This window comes from Salmo salar, chromosome 26, assembly GCF_965601325.2.
Source record: "Salmo salar chromosome 26, fSalSal1, whole genome shotgun sequence".
NCBI lineage: Eukaryota > Metazoa > Chordata > Actinopteri > Salmoniformes > Salmonidae > Salmo > Salmo salar.
In genome coordinates, this window is record NC_138316.1 from 38919001 (window position 1) to 38936849 (window position 17849).

At 42.1% G+C, this 17849-nt stretch overlaps 1 protein-coding gene and 1 long non-coding RNA gene across 2 annotated transcripts; both read left to right on the forward strand.

Moving 5' to 3' along the window:
- Positions 1-342: 342 nt before the first annotated feature.
- On the forward strand, positions 343-8536 carry LOC106562749 (guanylyl cyclase-activating protein 2-like). Its single transcript, XM_045708834.2, has 4 exons — positions 343-741; positions 4204-4353; positions 6638-6734; positions 8293-8536. Exons 1-4 carry the CDS (start codon positions 547-549, stop codon positions 8412-8414), a joined length of 564 nt encoding a protein of 187 aa, XP_045564790.1. The 5' UTR covers positions 343-546; the 3' UTR covers positions 8415-8536.
- Positions 8537-14156: 5620 nt separating this feature from the next.
- LOC106562740 (uncharacterized) lies at positions 14157-16709 on the forward strand. The gene is made up of 3 exons (XR_001319088.3): positions 14157-14357; positions 14895-15061; positions 15695-16709. It is a non-coding gene; the product is annotated as an uncharacterized LOC106562740 (long non-coding RNA).
- The last annotated feature ends 1140 nt before the right edge of the window (positions 16710-17849 follow it).

Sequence of the window (17849 nt, forward strand, 5' to 3'; positions counted from 1 at the left end):
AACCTTTTCGGATCCCTTTTTTAGTGTAAGCTAGTGACACAAAATATCTATATTTAATCCATTTTAAATTCAAGCTGTAACACAACAAAATGTGGAAAAAGTCAAGGGGTGTGAATACTTCTGGGCCTGAGCAGGCAGCTGGGGTAGTCGGCTGCCGGGGAGCGGACATGCCTAGGGAGTATGTCAGGACATGCCTAGGGAGTATGTCAGGACATGCCTAGGGAGTATGTCAGGACATGCCTAGGGAGTATGTCAGGACATGCACTCTTGAATGATCAGGTGAGAGCTCACCTTTTTTTTTGGCAAACGACCCAGAGATTGCTTAGTTAATGTGATTGAAAGGTTAAATATACAACTCTGTCCAGTCCCCCATTAGGCCATAGTTTCTGGCAAGTGGAGTAAAGGCATTTAGTTTGATGGGACCGTGTGAGCAGATGCTTCGGTAGCCATGTGTAGTAGCCAGACTAACCTATAACCTTTATGTTGAACTATATTTGCTTGAATTCTTGTAGAAAATATTTTCTACCATCCAAGTGAACTGTAACAATGGGTCAAGCAGAAAGCCACAATGAGGAGATGGATTTGGAGCAAATTCAGGAGCTGTGTATGACTTTTATGAAGGAGTGCCCAAGTGGGGCTTTGCACCTGCATGAATTAAAACGGATCTTTGGTGTACTAGCTAGCTGCGAGGAAGAGACTTTGTACATTGAGACTGTCTTCCATTCATTCGACACAAACAGGGTAAGTGAAGTGGGTAAAACATTTTTCAATCAGGAAATAATGTTACAAAAAAATTGAAATCCGTTCTATTCATCCATTGTGCTGTTAAAGGGACAGTTCACCCAAATTACGAAATGTAATATTGGTTTCCTTACCCTGTAAGCAGTCTATGGGCAAGGTATGACAGCAATCAATGCTGTGGTTTAGTTTCCCTGGCACTGTTTTCAAATGCTAATCTCATGGTGCTGATATAAAAAAAATAGTGCATCATATTCAAATCATTTACATTTCCATCAGAAAGTATTCATACCCTTTGACTTATTCCACATTTTGTTGTGTTACTGAATTCAAAATGTATTCAATATATATTTCTCTCACCAGTCTTCACACAATACCCCATAATTAAATGTTTTGAAATGTTTGCAAATATATAACTATTTAATGGACATAAGTATTCACACCCCTGAGTCGTTACATGTTACAACCACCCTTGGCAGCGATTACAGCTGTGAGTGTTTCTGGGTAAGATACTAAGAGCTTTCCACACCTGAATTGTACAATATTTGTCCATTATTATTTTCAAAATGTCAAGCTCTGTCAAATCTGTTGTTGATAATTGCTAGACAACTATTTTCAAGTCTTGCAATAGTTTTCAAGCAAATTTAAGTCCAAACTGTAACTCGGCCACTCAGGAACATTCACTATCTTGGTAAGCAACTCCAGGGCAGATTTGGCCTTGTCTTTTAGGTTATCACCTGCAGAAAGGTGAATTCATCTCCCAGTGTCTGGTGGAATGCAAACTGAAACATGTTGTCCTCTAGGATTTTGCTTGTGCTTAGCTCCATTCTGTATCTTTTTTATCCTGAAAAACAGTTTGAATGGTGTCTGTAAGTATAACAAAACTCATATGGCAGGCAAAAACCTGAGAAAAATACAACCAAGAAATGAGAATTTTGTGGCTGTACTATTTTCGAGTCGTTGCTAATAGATCACACAGTGACAAAGGATTCATTTTGCACTTCCTACGGCTTCCACTAGATGTCAACGATCTTTATAAAGTTGTTTGAAGCGTCTATGATGAACAGAGACCGAATTAGAATGCAGGGAAGTTGACGTCCCTGGGATGTCGTCACTTCATTATTGCGCGCACCTGCGTGTGCATGTGAGGCGAGACATTTTTCAAAAACGTTTTTCAAGACACAGGAGAGGTCGGGTTGAAATATTACTGATGTTTCACGTTAAAAATGGCCCTAAAGATTGATGCTAAACAACGTTTGACATGTTTGAACGAACGTAAATAGATTTTTTAAAAACTTTTCGTTGTGACTTCCCCCCCCCCCCCCCCCCCGCCCTACATTTTGAGGAGCCTACTGAACGCCTAACAACATGGAACAACTTGGAGTTATTTGGACATAAATTATGAACTTTGTCGAAAGAAACCACATTTGTTGTGGACCTGGGATTTCTGGAAGTGCCTTCTGATGAAGATAATCAAAGGTAAGGGATTATTTACAATAGTATTATTGATATTAGATGGTTACTAGATGGTGCTAACCTGTATATCCTAGCCTATTGTTCTTAGCATAGCACACATTGCAAAGTGTGATTTCCCAGTAAAGTTATTTAGAAATCTGGCAATGCGGTAGCATTTACGAGATGTTAATCTATAATTCTTTGAATGACAATATTATAATTTACCAATGTTTTCGAATAGTAATTTTGTAAATTGTAACGCTGATTCACCGGAAGCATTTGAGGGAAAAAAATTCAGAATTTCACCGCTACTGTAAAATGCTGTTTTTGGATATAAATATGAACTTGATGGAACAAAAAATGCATGTATTGTATAACATAATGTCCTAGGAGTGTCATCTGATGAAGATTGTCAAAGGTTAGTGCATAATTTTAGCTGGTTATCTGCTTTTGGTGACGCCTGTCTTTGAATAGACAAAACATTACACACAGCTATTTTCAATGTACTCTCCTAACATAACATAACTTTATGCTTTCGCCGTAAAGCCTCTTTGAAATCGGACAATGTGGTTCGATTTAGGAGATGTTTATCTTTCAAATGGTGAAAAATAGTTGATTGTTTGAGAAATTGAAATTATTAGATTCTTGCAGTTTTGAATTTCCCACCATGGTCACTTGTCAATGAATCCCAATACCGGGATCAGAGCGGGAAGGGGTCCTCAACAGGTTGCAAGTACAAGCATACCCATAACATGATTCAGCCACCACTATGCTTGAAAATATGGACAGTGGTACTCAGTAATGTGTTGCATTGGATTTACCCCAAACTTAACTTTGTATTCAGGAATTGCTTTGCCAATTTTATGCAGTATTACTTTAGTGCCTTGTTGAAAACAGGATGCATGTTTTGGAATATTTTTTATTCTGTACAGGCTTCTATCTTCTCACTCTGTCAAATAGGTTAATATTTTGGAGTAAGTACAATGTTATAGATACATCCTCAGTTTTCCCCCAAACCAAATGTATTAAACCCTGTAACTGTTTTAAAGTCACCAATAGCCTGATAATGAAATCCCTGAACGGTTTCCTTCCTCTCCGGCAACTGAGTTAAGAAGGACGCCTGTATCTTTGTAGTGACGAGGTGTATTTAAAAATATATATAGGTGTATTTAAAAATATATATATATTTTTACCTTTATTTAACTAAGCAAGTCAGTTAAGAACAAACTCTTATTTTCAATAACAGCCTAGGAACAGTGGGTTAACTGCCTTGTTCAGGGGCAGAATGACTGATTTGTACCTTTTCAGCTGAGGATTCGATCTAGCAACCTTTCGGTTACTGGTCCAAAGCTCTAACCACTAGGCTACAAAGGGATATTCAATGTCTGCTTTTAAAATATTTACCTTCATCTACCTTCTTTGCAAAGTGTTGGAAAACCTCCCTGGTCTTTGTGGTTGAATCTGTGTTTGAAATTCACTGCTCGACTGAGGGACCTTACAGATAATTGTATGTGTGGGGTACTGAGATGAGGTAGTCATTAAAAAAATCACGTTAAACACTATTATTGCAACTTACTATGTGACTTGTTAAGCATTTTTTTCTCCTGAACTTATTTAGACAAGCCATAACAAAGGGGTTGAATACTTATTTTTTTATTAATTAGTAAAAAAATTGAAAAATGTGATTCCACTTTGACATTACGGGGTATTGTGTGTAAGCCAGTGACAAAAATCTCAAACAATTTAAAATTCAGGCTGTAACACAACAAAATGTGGAAAAAGTCAAGAGGTGTGAATACTTTCTGAAGGCACAGAATAAATTACTTTGTTGAGCTTCACAATCAATTTGAGATACTTTCAATTTGGACATAATGCATAAAAAATGCTAATACCGGTATAATGACATCATTTTGTAATTTGGGTGAACTATCCCTTTAATTGCATTAGCTTCAGTTATCAATATACATTCAAGTGGTAAACATGCAATAAATCCATGTATTGTTTTCACAGGATAACGCGTTGGATTTTATGGAGTATACGGCCGCTCTTCACCTGATATTGCGGGGGAACCTTGAGGATAGGTTAAAGTGGTCATTTAAAATCTACGACAAGGACGGAAATGGCAAGTTAGACCGACAAGAGGTGAAAAACCTAATTCGGGTAAGAAATTACACATCATCTTCCTCTGCATTATGCTATTGACTGGCTGCTTCGTTTTGGCCTGCAGTTGGCTACTAGTAGTTGTAGATCAGTTAGGCTAGGCTATGCACCTTCTTTTCTAAGGGTAAGAACAGCTGGACACATTTTGGTAGTATAATCTGCAGTACTCAGTTTTCTAAATTGTATGACTTGTATAATACTTGTATAATACAGGTATAATACAGGTATTACATTAAACGAATGTTATTAGGACAGTGCCTTAATATGCTGCAGGTCAGGGATTAGGATCAGGTGAGGGATTATGATCAGGTCAGGGTAAAGTGACTGCGTGGGATGACTGGGGTTTTCACAAATCTAATTCTGTCCGTACACGTTATTGGATGAAAGGATGGGAGGAGCAAGTGGCTTTAATACCAATTATTCTTGGGAACACCTAGCCCTGATCCTATAGTTTATCTGGTTCTGAACTGAACCAGCCCCCATGCCTATAGGTCAGCTGAGTTCACGGCTCTGGTATTTACTGTATATATAGGACCTCAATCTTTTTCCTTTGTCCATTAAAAAGGCCTAATGTCAGAGTATTGTTTCAGTGTAAAAAAAATGTTTCTCCATTTCTAAAGATGTGTTACCCCACTGATGATATGATATATGATATATTATAATGTTAATAATACTTTATTACCTAGTTTTGTTAACCCTCGATTTCCTAAATTAAGACAACATAACATTGTAAGGCAGTTGGGTAACTATACATTTACTGCCTGTCACGTCCTGGCCAGTATATAAGGTTAATTGTTTTGTAGTTTGGTCAGGGCGTGGCAGGGGGTATTTGTTTTATGTGGTTCGGGGTGGTGTGTTTTGTGTAAAGGGTGTTTGATTTAGTAATTCCGGGTTTTGGTTTATGTTTAGTATTCTATGGTTAGTCTAGGTTGTGTGTTTCTATGTTTGGTTGATTGGGGTTGGGACTCTCAGTTGAAGGCAGGTGTTGTCTATCTGCCTTTGATTGAGAGTTCCATATATTAGGGTGTGTTTGTATGTGTGATTTGTGGGTGATTATTCTGTGTATAGCCTTGTGCCTTACCAGACTGTTTATTTGTCGAGTGTTCGTTTTTTGTGTTTTGTATGTTCGGTTTTGAAGATAATTAAAAATCAAGATGAGCATTCACGTACCTGCTGTGTTTTGGTCCTCATTCACCGACAACAAGCGTGACAGAATCACCCACCACCAAAGGACCAAGCAGCAGAGGAAGGAGCAGACGGAGTTCGAGTTGGACTGGCGGGAGAAGTGGACTTGGGAGGAAGTTCTGGACGGGGCCGGACCCTGGCATCAGGCTGGGGATTATCGACGCCCGCAGGGGGAAATTGAGGCAGCCAAGGCAGAGAGGCGGTGGTACGAGGCCAAGTACGCGCTGAAGGAGAAGCACGAGAGGCACCCCCAAGAAAATGTTGGGGGGGGGCACACGGGTAGTTTGGCTAGGCGTAAGAAGAGCCGGAAGCCAGCTACTCGTGGTTATATGGAGGAGCGTATGGGGTGGAGAGCGCTATGTTTCGCTGAGGAGCGCACTATCTCACCCATACGCACGCACAGTCCGGTGCGCGTTATTCCAGCCCCTCGCAGGTGCCGTGCTAGAGCGGGCATCCAGCCTGGTAGGAGGATGCCTGCGCAGCGCATCTGGTCGCCGGTACGCCTCCGAGGACCAGGCTACCCAACTCCCGCTCTACGCACGGCTACCATCAGGCCCCTGCACAGCCCAGTCTGCCCTGTACGAGCACCCCGCTCGTACAGGGCTACTAGTTCCATCCAGCCAAGGCGGGTTGTGCAGGAGGTAAGATCTAGACCGGCTGTGCGCCTCCATAGCCCTGGGTTTCCAGCTCCTGTCTCTCGTGCGGACCCGGAAGTGCGTCAACCCAGTCCGACTCGTCCTGTTCCCGCTCCCCGCACTAGCCTGGAGGTGCGTGTACATAATCTGGTAAGCCCAGTACCAGCACCACGCACCAGGCTACAAGTGCGTCAACCCAGCCTCACTGCCTTAAATGTTACCTTATGTGAACTCAGTAAATTAAGCTCAGATAAACAACACTAGACAAAATATTATTTCTGTAATATAAAAGTTTATACAACTTGACATTTTTCGTCAGTGGGGTAAATCCATCTCTTTATGTTGAAACCCTTTTAAATGAATACCATTTCAGATAGGACAACAGTGTAAAAAACACTTCTGTCAAATACCACACTTTATTTCCCCCAAGTGTATGTAATGAAATGCATCTCATACAATTGCAGATCATTTACAAAATCCAGCTTCATACAACTGCCATAAACATGACACCTAATGAAGTGTGTGACAGGATCTTTGAGCTGGTCGATGAAAATCATGATGGTAAGTGGCCCGGTTAAGATGTATTAATGTATACGGCAGAACATGCATTCAAATCTGTGCCAAATATACAGTACTTCCATCAAACCACCACGATGAACAATCTGTGTTCTAAGGGGGGGGGGGGGGGGGGGTTGTGTGTCTGAGGGTGGAAATGGGGCTCACATGGAGGCATGTCAGTAATGAATGGAGAGACAGATAGCCCAAAAGAGATGGACAGAGGGATGGGATGGACCACTGCTCACAGTCTTGGAACGTTAGAATGAGATTGAAGGTGAAGGGATGATACGTGGGGTGTCATGTGGACAAATGTAAAACAGAAAGCTGCATTTATGCTATTACCCCTGAATCATCTACTATTATGGACTGATTTGTAATGAGAAGTTTAACCAAAACCTCTTCTGTACCTTCTTCCTAAATGGTGATAACAGCACATACAGCATATGATGACTGAGAAAGATAATTAAACGTTAACAGTGTAAACACTATATTATATCTGTACCACTGAGCACTGTTTCTATCCTTTTCTGGATGTAAATTCAAGCATATACTGTGTATTGAAATGTATCCTCCTTTTAACATATGGCGTGACAGTAGCACGGAAATTGGCTGAGAGGATCTCAGTGGTGTCACATATCTAAGAGATAAAACTTGTAAAATAAAGTATTTTAATACATGAGGACCCACAGTTTGCATCAGAAGGGAGTCAGTGCATAGTTCTGGGGCTCCAGCTTTGACCTTGACTAAAAAGTGAGTATCCTTAACTGAGGGCTATTTGGTGAAACCACTGGCTGTACTGTATGTCATTTATACTTTCTTATATGTTAATGTATCGAGGAATGTATTCTAAGTCCCTAGGAAAAAAAGGAGTCATCAGGGAATTCCAATGGCTGAGCAATATCCTTTTGTGTTCTAATGCCATCTTCCATCAGCGGGAGACAATATACCTTTGTCACTGACCTTTACACACTGGTCAGTCTGATGTAATGGCCAGGATTAGGTAATGCAAGTGCTAATTGGTGGTCCATTTGAGGGGGACATAGCTCTGGCATCCTCATGGTCAGGTGCTACGTGGCCCATTATACAGAGGAAAGATGGAGGTTTTGCTACTGGTTTGTTGTTTTATTTTTAATAAGCATGAATGGCTTCCCACTTTTAATAAGCATGAATGGCTTCCCACTTTTAATAAGCATGAATGGCTTCCTACTTTTAATAAGCATGAATGGCTTCCTACTTTTAATAAGCATGAATGGCTTCCCACTTTTAATAAGCATGAATGGCTTCCCACTTTTAATAAGCATGAATGGCTTCCCACTTTTAATAAGCATGAATGGCTTCCTACTTTTAATAAGCATGAATGGCTTCCTACTTTTAATAAGCATGAATGGCTCCCTACTTTTAATAGCATGAATGGCTTCCTACTTTTAATAAGCCTGAATGGCTTCCTACTTTCTTACTAAGTTGGCACTACATCCGAGTTATGTCTAAGGCAGTAACCTTAACGTGAGAAAGATCTTGGATCATTGCCCACCAAATGTATATTTTTTTCCTTTTATTACAGGCCAGATTTCCTTTTCTGAGTTCATGGAGGGGGCCCAGAAGGACGAGTGGGTCATGAATATGCTCAAGCTGGACGTGAACGCTAGTGGCTGGGTCATGCAGAACTGTGTAAAAATGACTTGAGCCCTCCAAACAGGTTCTACCATCTACACAGAGAGGGGTTGTGTCCCTCAAATGGCATCTGAGTTTTGTCTTTTTCTCATGAGAAACCTGATGCCTTGGGCCTAAAGATCTGTCTCTGCCTCCATGTTTGCTTGCGGTGGTTCAGGCATAGGCATGGAGCACTTTCCTCCTTATCACATCTCGTAGTTGTTCTTTTAACATGCTGTCCATGCACGTTGATGTATGTCAGAACAACAGGCGGTCTCTTTTTGAGTGCTGACCAGCTGACAGGATGGAGTCTCATTCAGCACATGGCTGTCATAGCTCACTGGAACTCTGGTAGATTTCAAACAGAGTTCAAAGGTCATATTGTGTGATATGATATTACACAGGGTCACTATCTGCAGTTTGCGTATTTACATTGGATTCAAATGTAAAAGGTTATGGAATTCTATACTCAGTAATATTGTGACCGTGGTTATGAAATTATCATATTAATAATATTATGTAATGAAAATAATTATTTCACAACCTTATACTTTCAAGTACGAAGTAAGCAGCTATTTCAAAACATTATATCAATGCAAATATCATACCATTAGTAACCTAAATGTGATATCATGTTATGTTACCCATATTTATTTTTACCTATTATAATGTTTAAGGAATTTATATCACACCAGAGAACTTAGAATGGGGATATGTTATATTATTCAATGTCAAGTACTTCAAATCCTTTCATCATACCTGTAAAAAACAACGAGACATCACAAAAAAGCTTTAAAAAGCTTTAAATATCAGCAGTTTAAACTGTGAACCAAACTGTTGGCTACTGTTGTTGCCAGTTCCCAAAGAGGTTATTTTAAGTATTTTATGGTAATTTCTTTAATGTAGCCTACATTTTGGAATATCTTTACACATTTTGAAGCTTTACTATTGTCCACACATCAAGCTTCCACAAATTGTATTTGAGATACTTAAATCAACCCTTTGATGAAGAATTAACCTTTTGATCAAGAATTAACCTTTTGATCAGTAATTAACCTTTTGATCAACATCTAGTCAGTAAGTGCTGTGATATTTGATCCAAGTAATGACTAAAGATAACACAACAGATCATTCTAGATAGAACAATCCTCATACCAAAAATAAGAATTTTGTATAGAATTATGTGCATTCAACACATTTACACCAAATATCTATATTTCTATATTTGCAAGAATTAGATTAAACATTAAGTGGTCTCACCATAGCAACCATTCTTTGTTTATTTATTTGACAATCGATGCACCCATCATGATAAACCACAGTCTTATTGTCACATAGTTGAGAGGTGTACATGTAAGTAAGCATTTAATTGTACTGTATATGTACACCATGTGTATCCTGTGCATATGACAAATAAACTGGATTTGATTTGCAAAGCCACATAGGCATACCTCATGGAGAAAGAAGCTTTCCACTAGTATTTTCTTGGGTGGGTGTCCCAATGGAAAAACCTCCTTGCATCCATGACAAGGGTTCCCAGCATTGGTCTTCATGTAACCTACAACAGATTTGTACCTTGTCAGCTCAGAGATTCAAACTTGCAACCTTTCGGTTACTAGTCAAACGCTCTAACCACTAGGCTACACTGCCACCCACTCTGTTACATGACACTGTGATACATAACATTTCTACGCACTAGGCATCGTTGTCTCAGAGCAGAAGTTTGTTCAAACAGTGAGGCACAAGAGTCCATGCTATATCATGAATATAGTCACAGGTAAATGCCGTTGTTCGTCCTGATGTGCTTGTCACACCCTGATCTGTTTCACCTGTCCTTGTTATTGTCTCCACCCCTCCAGGTGTCGCTTATTTGCCCCAGTGTATTTATCCCTGTGTTTCCTGTCTCTCTGTGCCAGTTCGTCTTGTATGTTTCCAAGTCAACCAGCGGCTTTTCCCGTTCTCCTGCTTTTGCTATTCTCCTTTTTGTAGTCCTCCCGGTTTTGACCCTTGCCTGTTTCTGGACTATGTACCCGCCTGCATGACCATTCTGCCTACCTTGACCTCAAGCCTGTCTGCCACTCTGTACCTCCTGGACTCTGAACTGGTTTTGACCTTTTGCCTGTCCACGGCCATTCTCTTGCCTACTCCTTTTGGATTATTAAACATCTTAAACTCCAACTATCTGCCTCCTGTGTCTGCATCTGGGTCCCGCGTTGTGTCATGATAGTGCTAGCAGAAGGCCTTTCAACCCATTTACCTGGGACTATATTCATTATAGTGTCACATGCCTTACTGCTTTTTAAAAAAAAATCACAACATGCATGCAAATACCGAGCAATCAGCATCGAGGATCCAATCAGCATCCAAACTACCTGTTTTATAACAAGAAATCACACCCAGCTGTCTGAGTCTCTGAGGATGGAAGAGTGAGAAAGAGGGGAAGTGAGAGAGTGTCCAGGGTTCATGAACGGTCTTCTCTATGCTCTCCCATGTGTGTACAGTACATTCACTGTGAACCTTTCAGACACTCCAGATGCACTGTATTTTGCACTTACCTGTGATGACTCATTGTATTACAATGTAGCTTTATACGGATTCTCCGCCGTATGTCTCTCTCTGTCCATAAGTTATACGGATTCTCTGCCGTATGTCTCTCTCTGTCCATACGTTATACGGATTCTCCCCTGCATGTCCCTCTTTATCCATATGTTATACGGATTCTCTGCTGTATGTCTCTCTGTCCATACGTTATACGGATTCTCCCCTGCATGTCCCTCTTTATCTATATGTTATACGCATTATCTGCCGTATATCTCTCTTTATCCATATGTTTAGGGCTGTATGTCCATATGCAGAATATAAAGTGGATTTAGGTCACCTGTAGGTGTAACGGCCGTCGAAGGGAGTAGACCAAGGCGTAGCGGGTTGAGTGCTCATAATTAACTTTATTTAGAACACTAAACAAAACAAGAAAATCATGACAGCCCAATTCTAACCTGCCCACCCCCGCTGAAGGCTCGTGGCTGTAGGACCGTCGCTGCAGGCTCAGGGCTGAGGAGCGTCGCTGCAGGCTCAGGGCTGAGGAGCGTCGCTGCAGGCTCAGGGCTGAGGAGCGTCGCTGCAGGCTCAGGGCTGAGGAGCGTCGCTGCAGGCTCGTGGCTGAGGAGCGTCGCTGCAGGCTCAGGGCTGAGGAGCGTCGCTGCAGGCTCAGGGCTGAGGAGCGTCGCTGCAGGCTCAGGGCTGAGGAGCGTCGCTGCAGGCTCAGGGCTGAGGAGCGTCGCTGCAGGCTCAGGGCTGAGGAGCGTCGCTGCAGGCTCAGGGCTGAGGAGCGTCGCTGCAGGCTCAGGGCTGAGGAGCGTCGCTGCAGGCTCAGGGCTGAGGAGCGTCGCTGCAGGCTCCGGACGGTGGGCCGTCGCTGCAGGCTCCGGACGGTGGGCCGTCTCTGCAGGCTCCGGACTGTGGGCCGTCTCTGCAGGCTCCGGACTGTGGGCCGTCTCTGCAGGCTCCGGACTGTGGGCCGTCTCTGCAGGCTCCGGACTGTGGGCCGTCTCTGCAGGCTCCGGACTGTGGGCCGTCTCTGCAGGCTCCGGACTGCGCGTGTGGATGGGCGAGACCGTGCGCACTTCCGCATAGCACGGTGCTCTCCACCCCAAACGCTCCCCATAATAAGCACGGGGAGTTGGCTTAGGGCTCACCCCTGGCCCAGCCAAACTACCCGTGTGCCCCCCCCAAAAGTTTTTGGGGCTGCCTCCTCTCCTCCTGAAATGGAGGATATAATGCCTCATACCTCCGTCGTTCTGCCTTAGCTGCCTCCAGCTCCTTCTTCGGGCGCTTGTACTCCCCAGCCTGGTGCCATGGTCCTTTACCATCTAATATCCCCTCCCATGTCCACGACTCCAAGTAGCTTTCCTGTTGCTCCTTCCTCCGCTGCTTGGTCCTTCTTTGGTGGGTGGTTTTGTAATGGCCGTCGAAGGGAGTAGACCAAGGCATAGCGGGTTGAGTGCTCATAATTAACTTTATTTAGAACACTAAACAAAACAAGAAAAAACACGACAGCCAAACAGTACTGTCAGGTACACGAAACACTGAACAGAAAATAACCACCCACAAACACAATGAGAAAAAACCCTACTTAAATATAGTCTCTAATCAGAGGCAAGGAGATACAGCTGCCTCCTATTAGAGACCAATCCCAAACACTTCCAAACTAGACATAGACAACCTAGAATAAACATAGACATAGACTAACATAGAACATAACCCAAAAACCCCAAAACACACAAAACAAACACCCCCTGCCACGCCCTGACCAAACTACAATAACAAATAACCCCTTTTACTGGTCAGGACGTGACAGTAGGTTTTTGTTTTTGATGACCACATTTCATTTTTATTCATATAATTAATACTCTGTGCAATTAATGAAGGGATGTATCCTCCTAACACACACAGACACGCATGCACACACACTTCCTTATGCAACATGTGTTGTGAGACACCTCTGTATGCCTTTTCCGTCCATTCGTCCGTCTGTCTGTCTGTGGGGCTGTCCGTCCATCTGTCTGTTCACCCCCAGTCTGTTTTTTTAGGTGATTGATTCCCCTGAGGTTAACTGTCCTCTTAGGGTCAGACTACAGTAGGTTGATAACACGGTGAGAGGTGAGTGTTCAGCTAATACTTAACTGGATTTCACAGCTAAGGCTAATTATTACACAACACACACACACACACTTTTTGTTCAGTGTCGCTGCTAAATGCATATATGGGAAACAATGACTACTTCACATTTTGTTTTTCTGGAATGTAAAGTTGGAGGCCTTGCCTTGTTCATGTGTCAGTGAGCACAGGTGTGAGTTACACGATGACCTGGGACACACACCTGAAGTTAATTAAATACAAGTCAATGAATATATTAACTACTGGCAAACACACTGAAACACATATACAAAGTGCTCGCTTAGTCTATTCAGTCATCTCAAATTGTTTAATGAATAAATGAATGAATACACTCAATTAATCCTAGCTATTTACCCACATACCAGGTCATTGGCATGTGGTATTCAGTGTTTAATGAATATATCCATATGCTTAAACATGAATCTACTCAGGTCGCTCTTGCAAAATGGATTTATTCCAATGAGACTACCCTGGATTTAAACTAAGGTTGAATAAATACCAAGCAAATGAAGCTTCATGTTAGCTTTGATGACTTGTCTGATAAAGAGCAGAGAGGCAAATTTGGAGTGGGCGACATAAGGCTAATTAAATGACTTAGACTTTGTGGTCTAAGTAGGCTATACCCTCTCAGAAAAGGGTTATTCAGCTGTCCCCATAGGACAACCCTTTGAAGAACTCTTTTTGGTTCCAGGTAGAACCATTTTGGTTCTAGGTATAACCCTTTTGAGTGTGAAGGGTCATCGGTTGACTTCACCAGTCATTAATCTTGGTGAATTGTTAAATAATCCCCTCAAATATCCAAACAATGGAATCGTACCTTATCTAACACGGGTTTTGGTGCTTGATGTATCTTGATTTGTTCCCGCCTGTCTTGATTGGATTGCTTACTAACGGATCTAAAATATCGCCAAATGTTGCAATGTTGGGTTAATCCTCAAACTCATTGACGTGGCGCAAACCTGTTGTGTGGTCTCTGAGCGCGTGGAAGGAATGGCTGTGGTAGATTACTTTTACCATCGATTGAAATCGATTCAAGTTATTCATTGAAACTTCATAGACTACCTTTAAAGGACTTGGATCTGCTGAAACCATGGGTCAATCACACAGTGAGCTAGACGACGAGGTGGCCCTCACACATATCCAGGAACTCTACCGAAAGTTCGCCAGCGAGTGTCCCAGTGGCAACATGCATTTCGGGAATTCAAGAAAATCTTTGGAATTAACAGCGATTCGATAGAGGAATCTGCATACATGGACAACGTGTTTCGATCGTTTGATGCAAACAATGTACGGTTTTAGGTACCTGTATACTGATTTATTAAGCTAAGCATCTTTAGAGGGAGGGATCATGGACATCGGTAGGCTAGTAGCCTTCGTCAGAAGCTGAGACAGTTGTAGATCATAAAACAATTAATTAATTGTGATATTACCTTGGTTATATAGCCTAAAGAAACACAAAATTAAAAATATGAATTAAAGGTAAGCAGGTAGCCTAGCTGTTAAGAGCTTTGGACCAGTAACCGAAAGGTCGCTAGCCTGGTTCGAGTCCCGAGCCGGTGAAAAATATGTTGATGTGCCCTTGAGCGAGGCACTTAACCCTAATTGCAACTGTAAGTTGCTCTGGATAAGTGACTCAATATAAATGACTGAAATGTAAATGTCTGCCCTGGCTTGTATGCACGTTCAGTTTTGGCTATCCCCGTGCGCTGTCCGTGGTGCTGAAACGCTTAAATACTAACAACGTCACACAAAGATCCTCTCCTACATCACATTCATTGGTGTTAAGTTTATTTAATTCCTTATTTTTGCTTCTACAATAATTGTTTTTATCCATAGGACAACACACTAGACTTTATGGAGTATGTGGCAGCAGTGCACCTCGTTCTTAGAGGAAAGCTCGAGGACCGACTGAGGTGGTCGTTCAAATTGTACGACAGAGATGGAAACGGACACCTTGACGAAAAGGAGCTAAAACAACTTGTCAAAGGGGCTTCGTTTTTATAGTATGTGTGTTTTTTTTGTTGAAGTCCTGACCTAAACACATGGAAGCCAAAGTCCTCTCAAATATGTTATACTACAAACTGGCCTGCCGATATTCTTTGTGGTTAAAGGCCTACGTGACGCCCACCCAGTGAATGGCCATAATAGCATCACATTTAAAAGGAGCTTCATCTTGTTTAGTCTCTATGGATTTGAAAGGTTTCCAGGAACACGTAGCCTAGTTTAGATGGTAACGTCGACCAATTAGATTGTTGAGTTCTAGGGGATCAATTGTCAGAGACATTGTGGAGGGAGTTGGCTTGGAACATCCCCTATAAGTGCCCTGAAGCTAAACAGCGGTGTATGCTGCCGGAGATCCTCTCTGAACGTGATGCATGTAAACAAGATACTGTGTATTATCCTCTCATCAAATTGAGATGCCTTAATATATAATTGTACTTTTTAATGCACTGTGCATACCAAAACCCTATAACCAGCAAGCCTAATTATATGCAGGGATATGAAACTATATGTTTGATATGATATGCAGGATATTGAGGCATAATATCTGCTTCAATCTAGACAAAATGTGTGTATGTACCCTGCTCCCACTCATCATAGTACATTCGTTTTCTCATGTCTTCCTCTCTCTGCAGATCATCTACAATATCAAGAGGCATGGGAACCCATCTGAAACAGAGAACCGGACCCCTGATCAATTCAATGACCGGATCTTTGACCCGGTGGATAAGAATAAAGATTGCAAGGTGTGAGGTGTCTGTCTAGCAATAGAAATGTTGTATCTGTGTAGGCCTGTATTTGTGCAATACACTCATTACATTGTGGGTGTAGTAAGGAAATACAAAAACATTTCAGCTCGGCAAATTAAGGTATATGCCCAGAGTCAGCAATGTTGAGATGACGAGTGCGTGGCCTAAGAGCTCTATTTTCATGGCATCTGACCATAGCACCACCAGGAGTTTGCTAAACGGCATTGGCGCTTGGATCGGAACCGGTGCTATGGTCATATGACATGAAAATAGAGGTATTTGGCCTCGGCTTCTTCTTGTTATTAGCTGATAGGAGTAGAACCCGGTGTGGTCATCTGCTGCAGTAACCCATCTGTGACAAGGACCATTCTGCACACCACTGTTGTACTGTGCCGTTATTTTCCTGTTTGTGGCCTGCCTTTTAGCTTGCACGATTCTTGCCATTCTCCTTCGACCTCTCATCAACGAGCTGTTTTCACCCACAGGATTGCCACTGACTGGTTGTTTTTTGTTTTTCGCACCACTCTTGAAAACCCTAAACACTGTCGTGCGTGAAAAGCCCAGGAGGCCGTCCATTTCTGAGATACTGGAACCGGCGTGCCTGGCACCGACCATCATATCACGCTCAAAGTTGCTTAGGTCACTTGTTTTGCCCATTCTAATTTTCAATCAAACAGTAACTGAATGCCTCCATGCCTGTCTGCCTGCTTTATATAGTAAGCCATGGCCATTTGACTCACTGTCTGTAGTAGCGTACTATTTTTGTGAACTGGGTAGTGTACCTAATAAACTGGCCACTGATTATGTATATGGTATATATGTACAGTATACAGTTGAAGTCGGAAGTTTACATACAGTTAGGTTGGAGTCATTAAAACTCGTTTTTCAACCACTCCACAAATTTCTTGTTAACATACTATAGTTTTGGCAAGTCGGTTAGGACATCTACTTTGTGCATGACAAGTCATTTTACCAACAATTGTTTACAGACAGATAATTTCACTTATAATTCACTGTATCACAATTCCAGTGGGTCGGAAGTTTACATACACTAAGTTGACTGTGCCTTTAAACAGCTTGGAAAATTCCAGAAAATGATGTCATAGCTTTAGAAGCTTCTGATAGGCTAATTGACATAATTTGAGTCAATTGGAGGTGTACCTGTGGATGTATTTCAAGGCCTACCTTCAAACTCAGTGCCTCTTTGCTTGACATCATGGGGAAATCAAAAGAAATCAGCCAAGACCTCAGAAAGAAAATTGTAGACCTCCACCAGTCTGGTTCATCCTTGGGAGCAATTTCCAAATGCCTGAAGGTACCACGTTCATCTGTACAAACAATTGTACGCCAGTATAAACACCATGGGACCACGCACCCGTCATACCGCTCAGGAAGTAGACGCGTTCTGTCACCTAGAGATGAACGTACTTTGGTGTGAAAAGTGCAAATCAATCCCAGAACAACAGCAAAGGACCTTGTGAAGATGCTGGAGGAAACCGGTACAAGAGTATCTATATCGACAGTAAAACGAGTCCTATATCGACATAACCTGAAAGGCCGCTCAGCAAGGAAGAAGCCACTGCTCCAAAACCGCCATTAAAAAAAAGCCAGACTAAGGTTTGCAACTGCACATGGGGACAAAGATTGTACTTTTTGGAGAAACGTCCTCTGGTCTGATGAAACAAAAATAGAACAGTTTGGCCATAATGACCATCATTATGTTTGAAGGAAAAAGTGAGATGTTTGCAAGCCGAAGAACACCATCCCAACCGTGAAGCACCGGGGTGGCAGCATCATGTTGTGGGGGTGCTTTGCTGCCGGACGGATTGGTGCACTTCGCAAAATAGATGGCATCATGAGGGGGGAAAATTATGTGGATATATTGAAGTAACATCTCAAGACATCAGTCAGGAAGTTAAAACTTGGTCGCAAATGGGTCTTCCAAATGGACAATGACCCCAAGCATACTTCCAAAGTTGTGGCAAAATGGCTTAATAAGGACATCAAAGTCAAGGTATTGGAGTGGCCATCACAAAGCCCT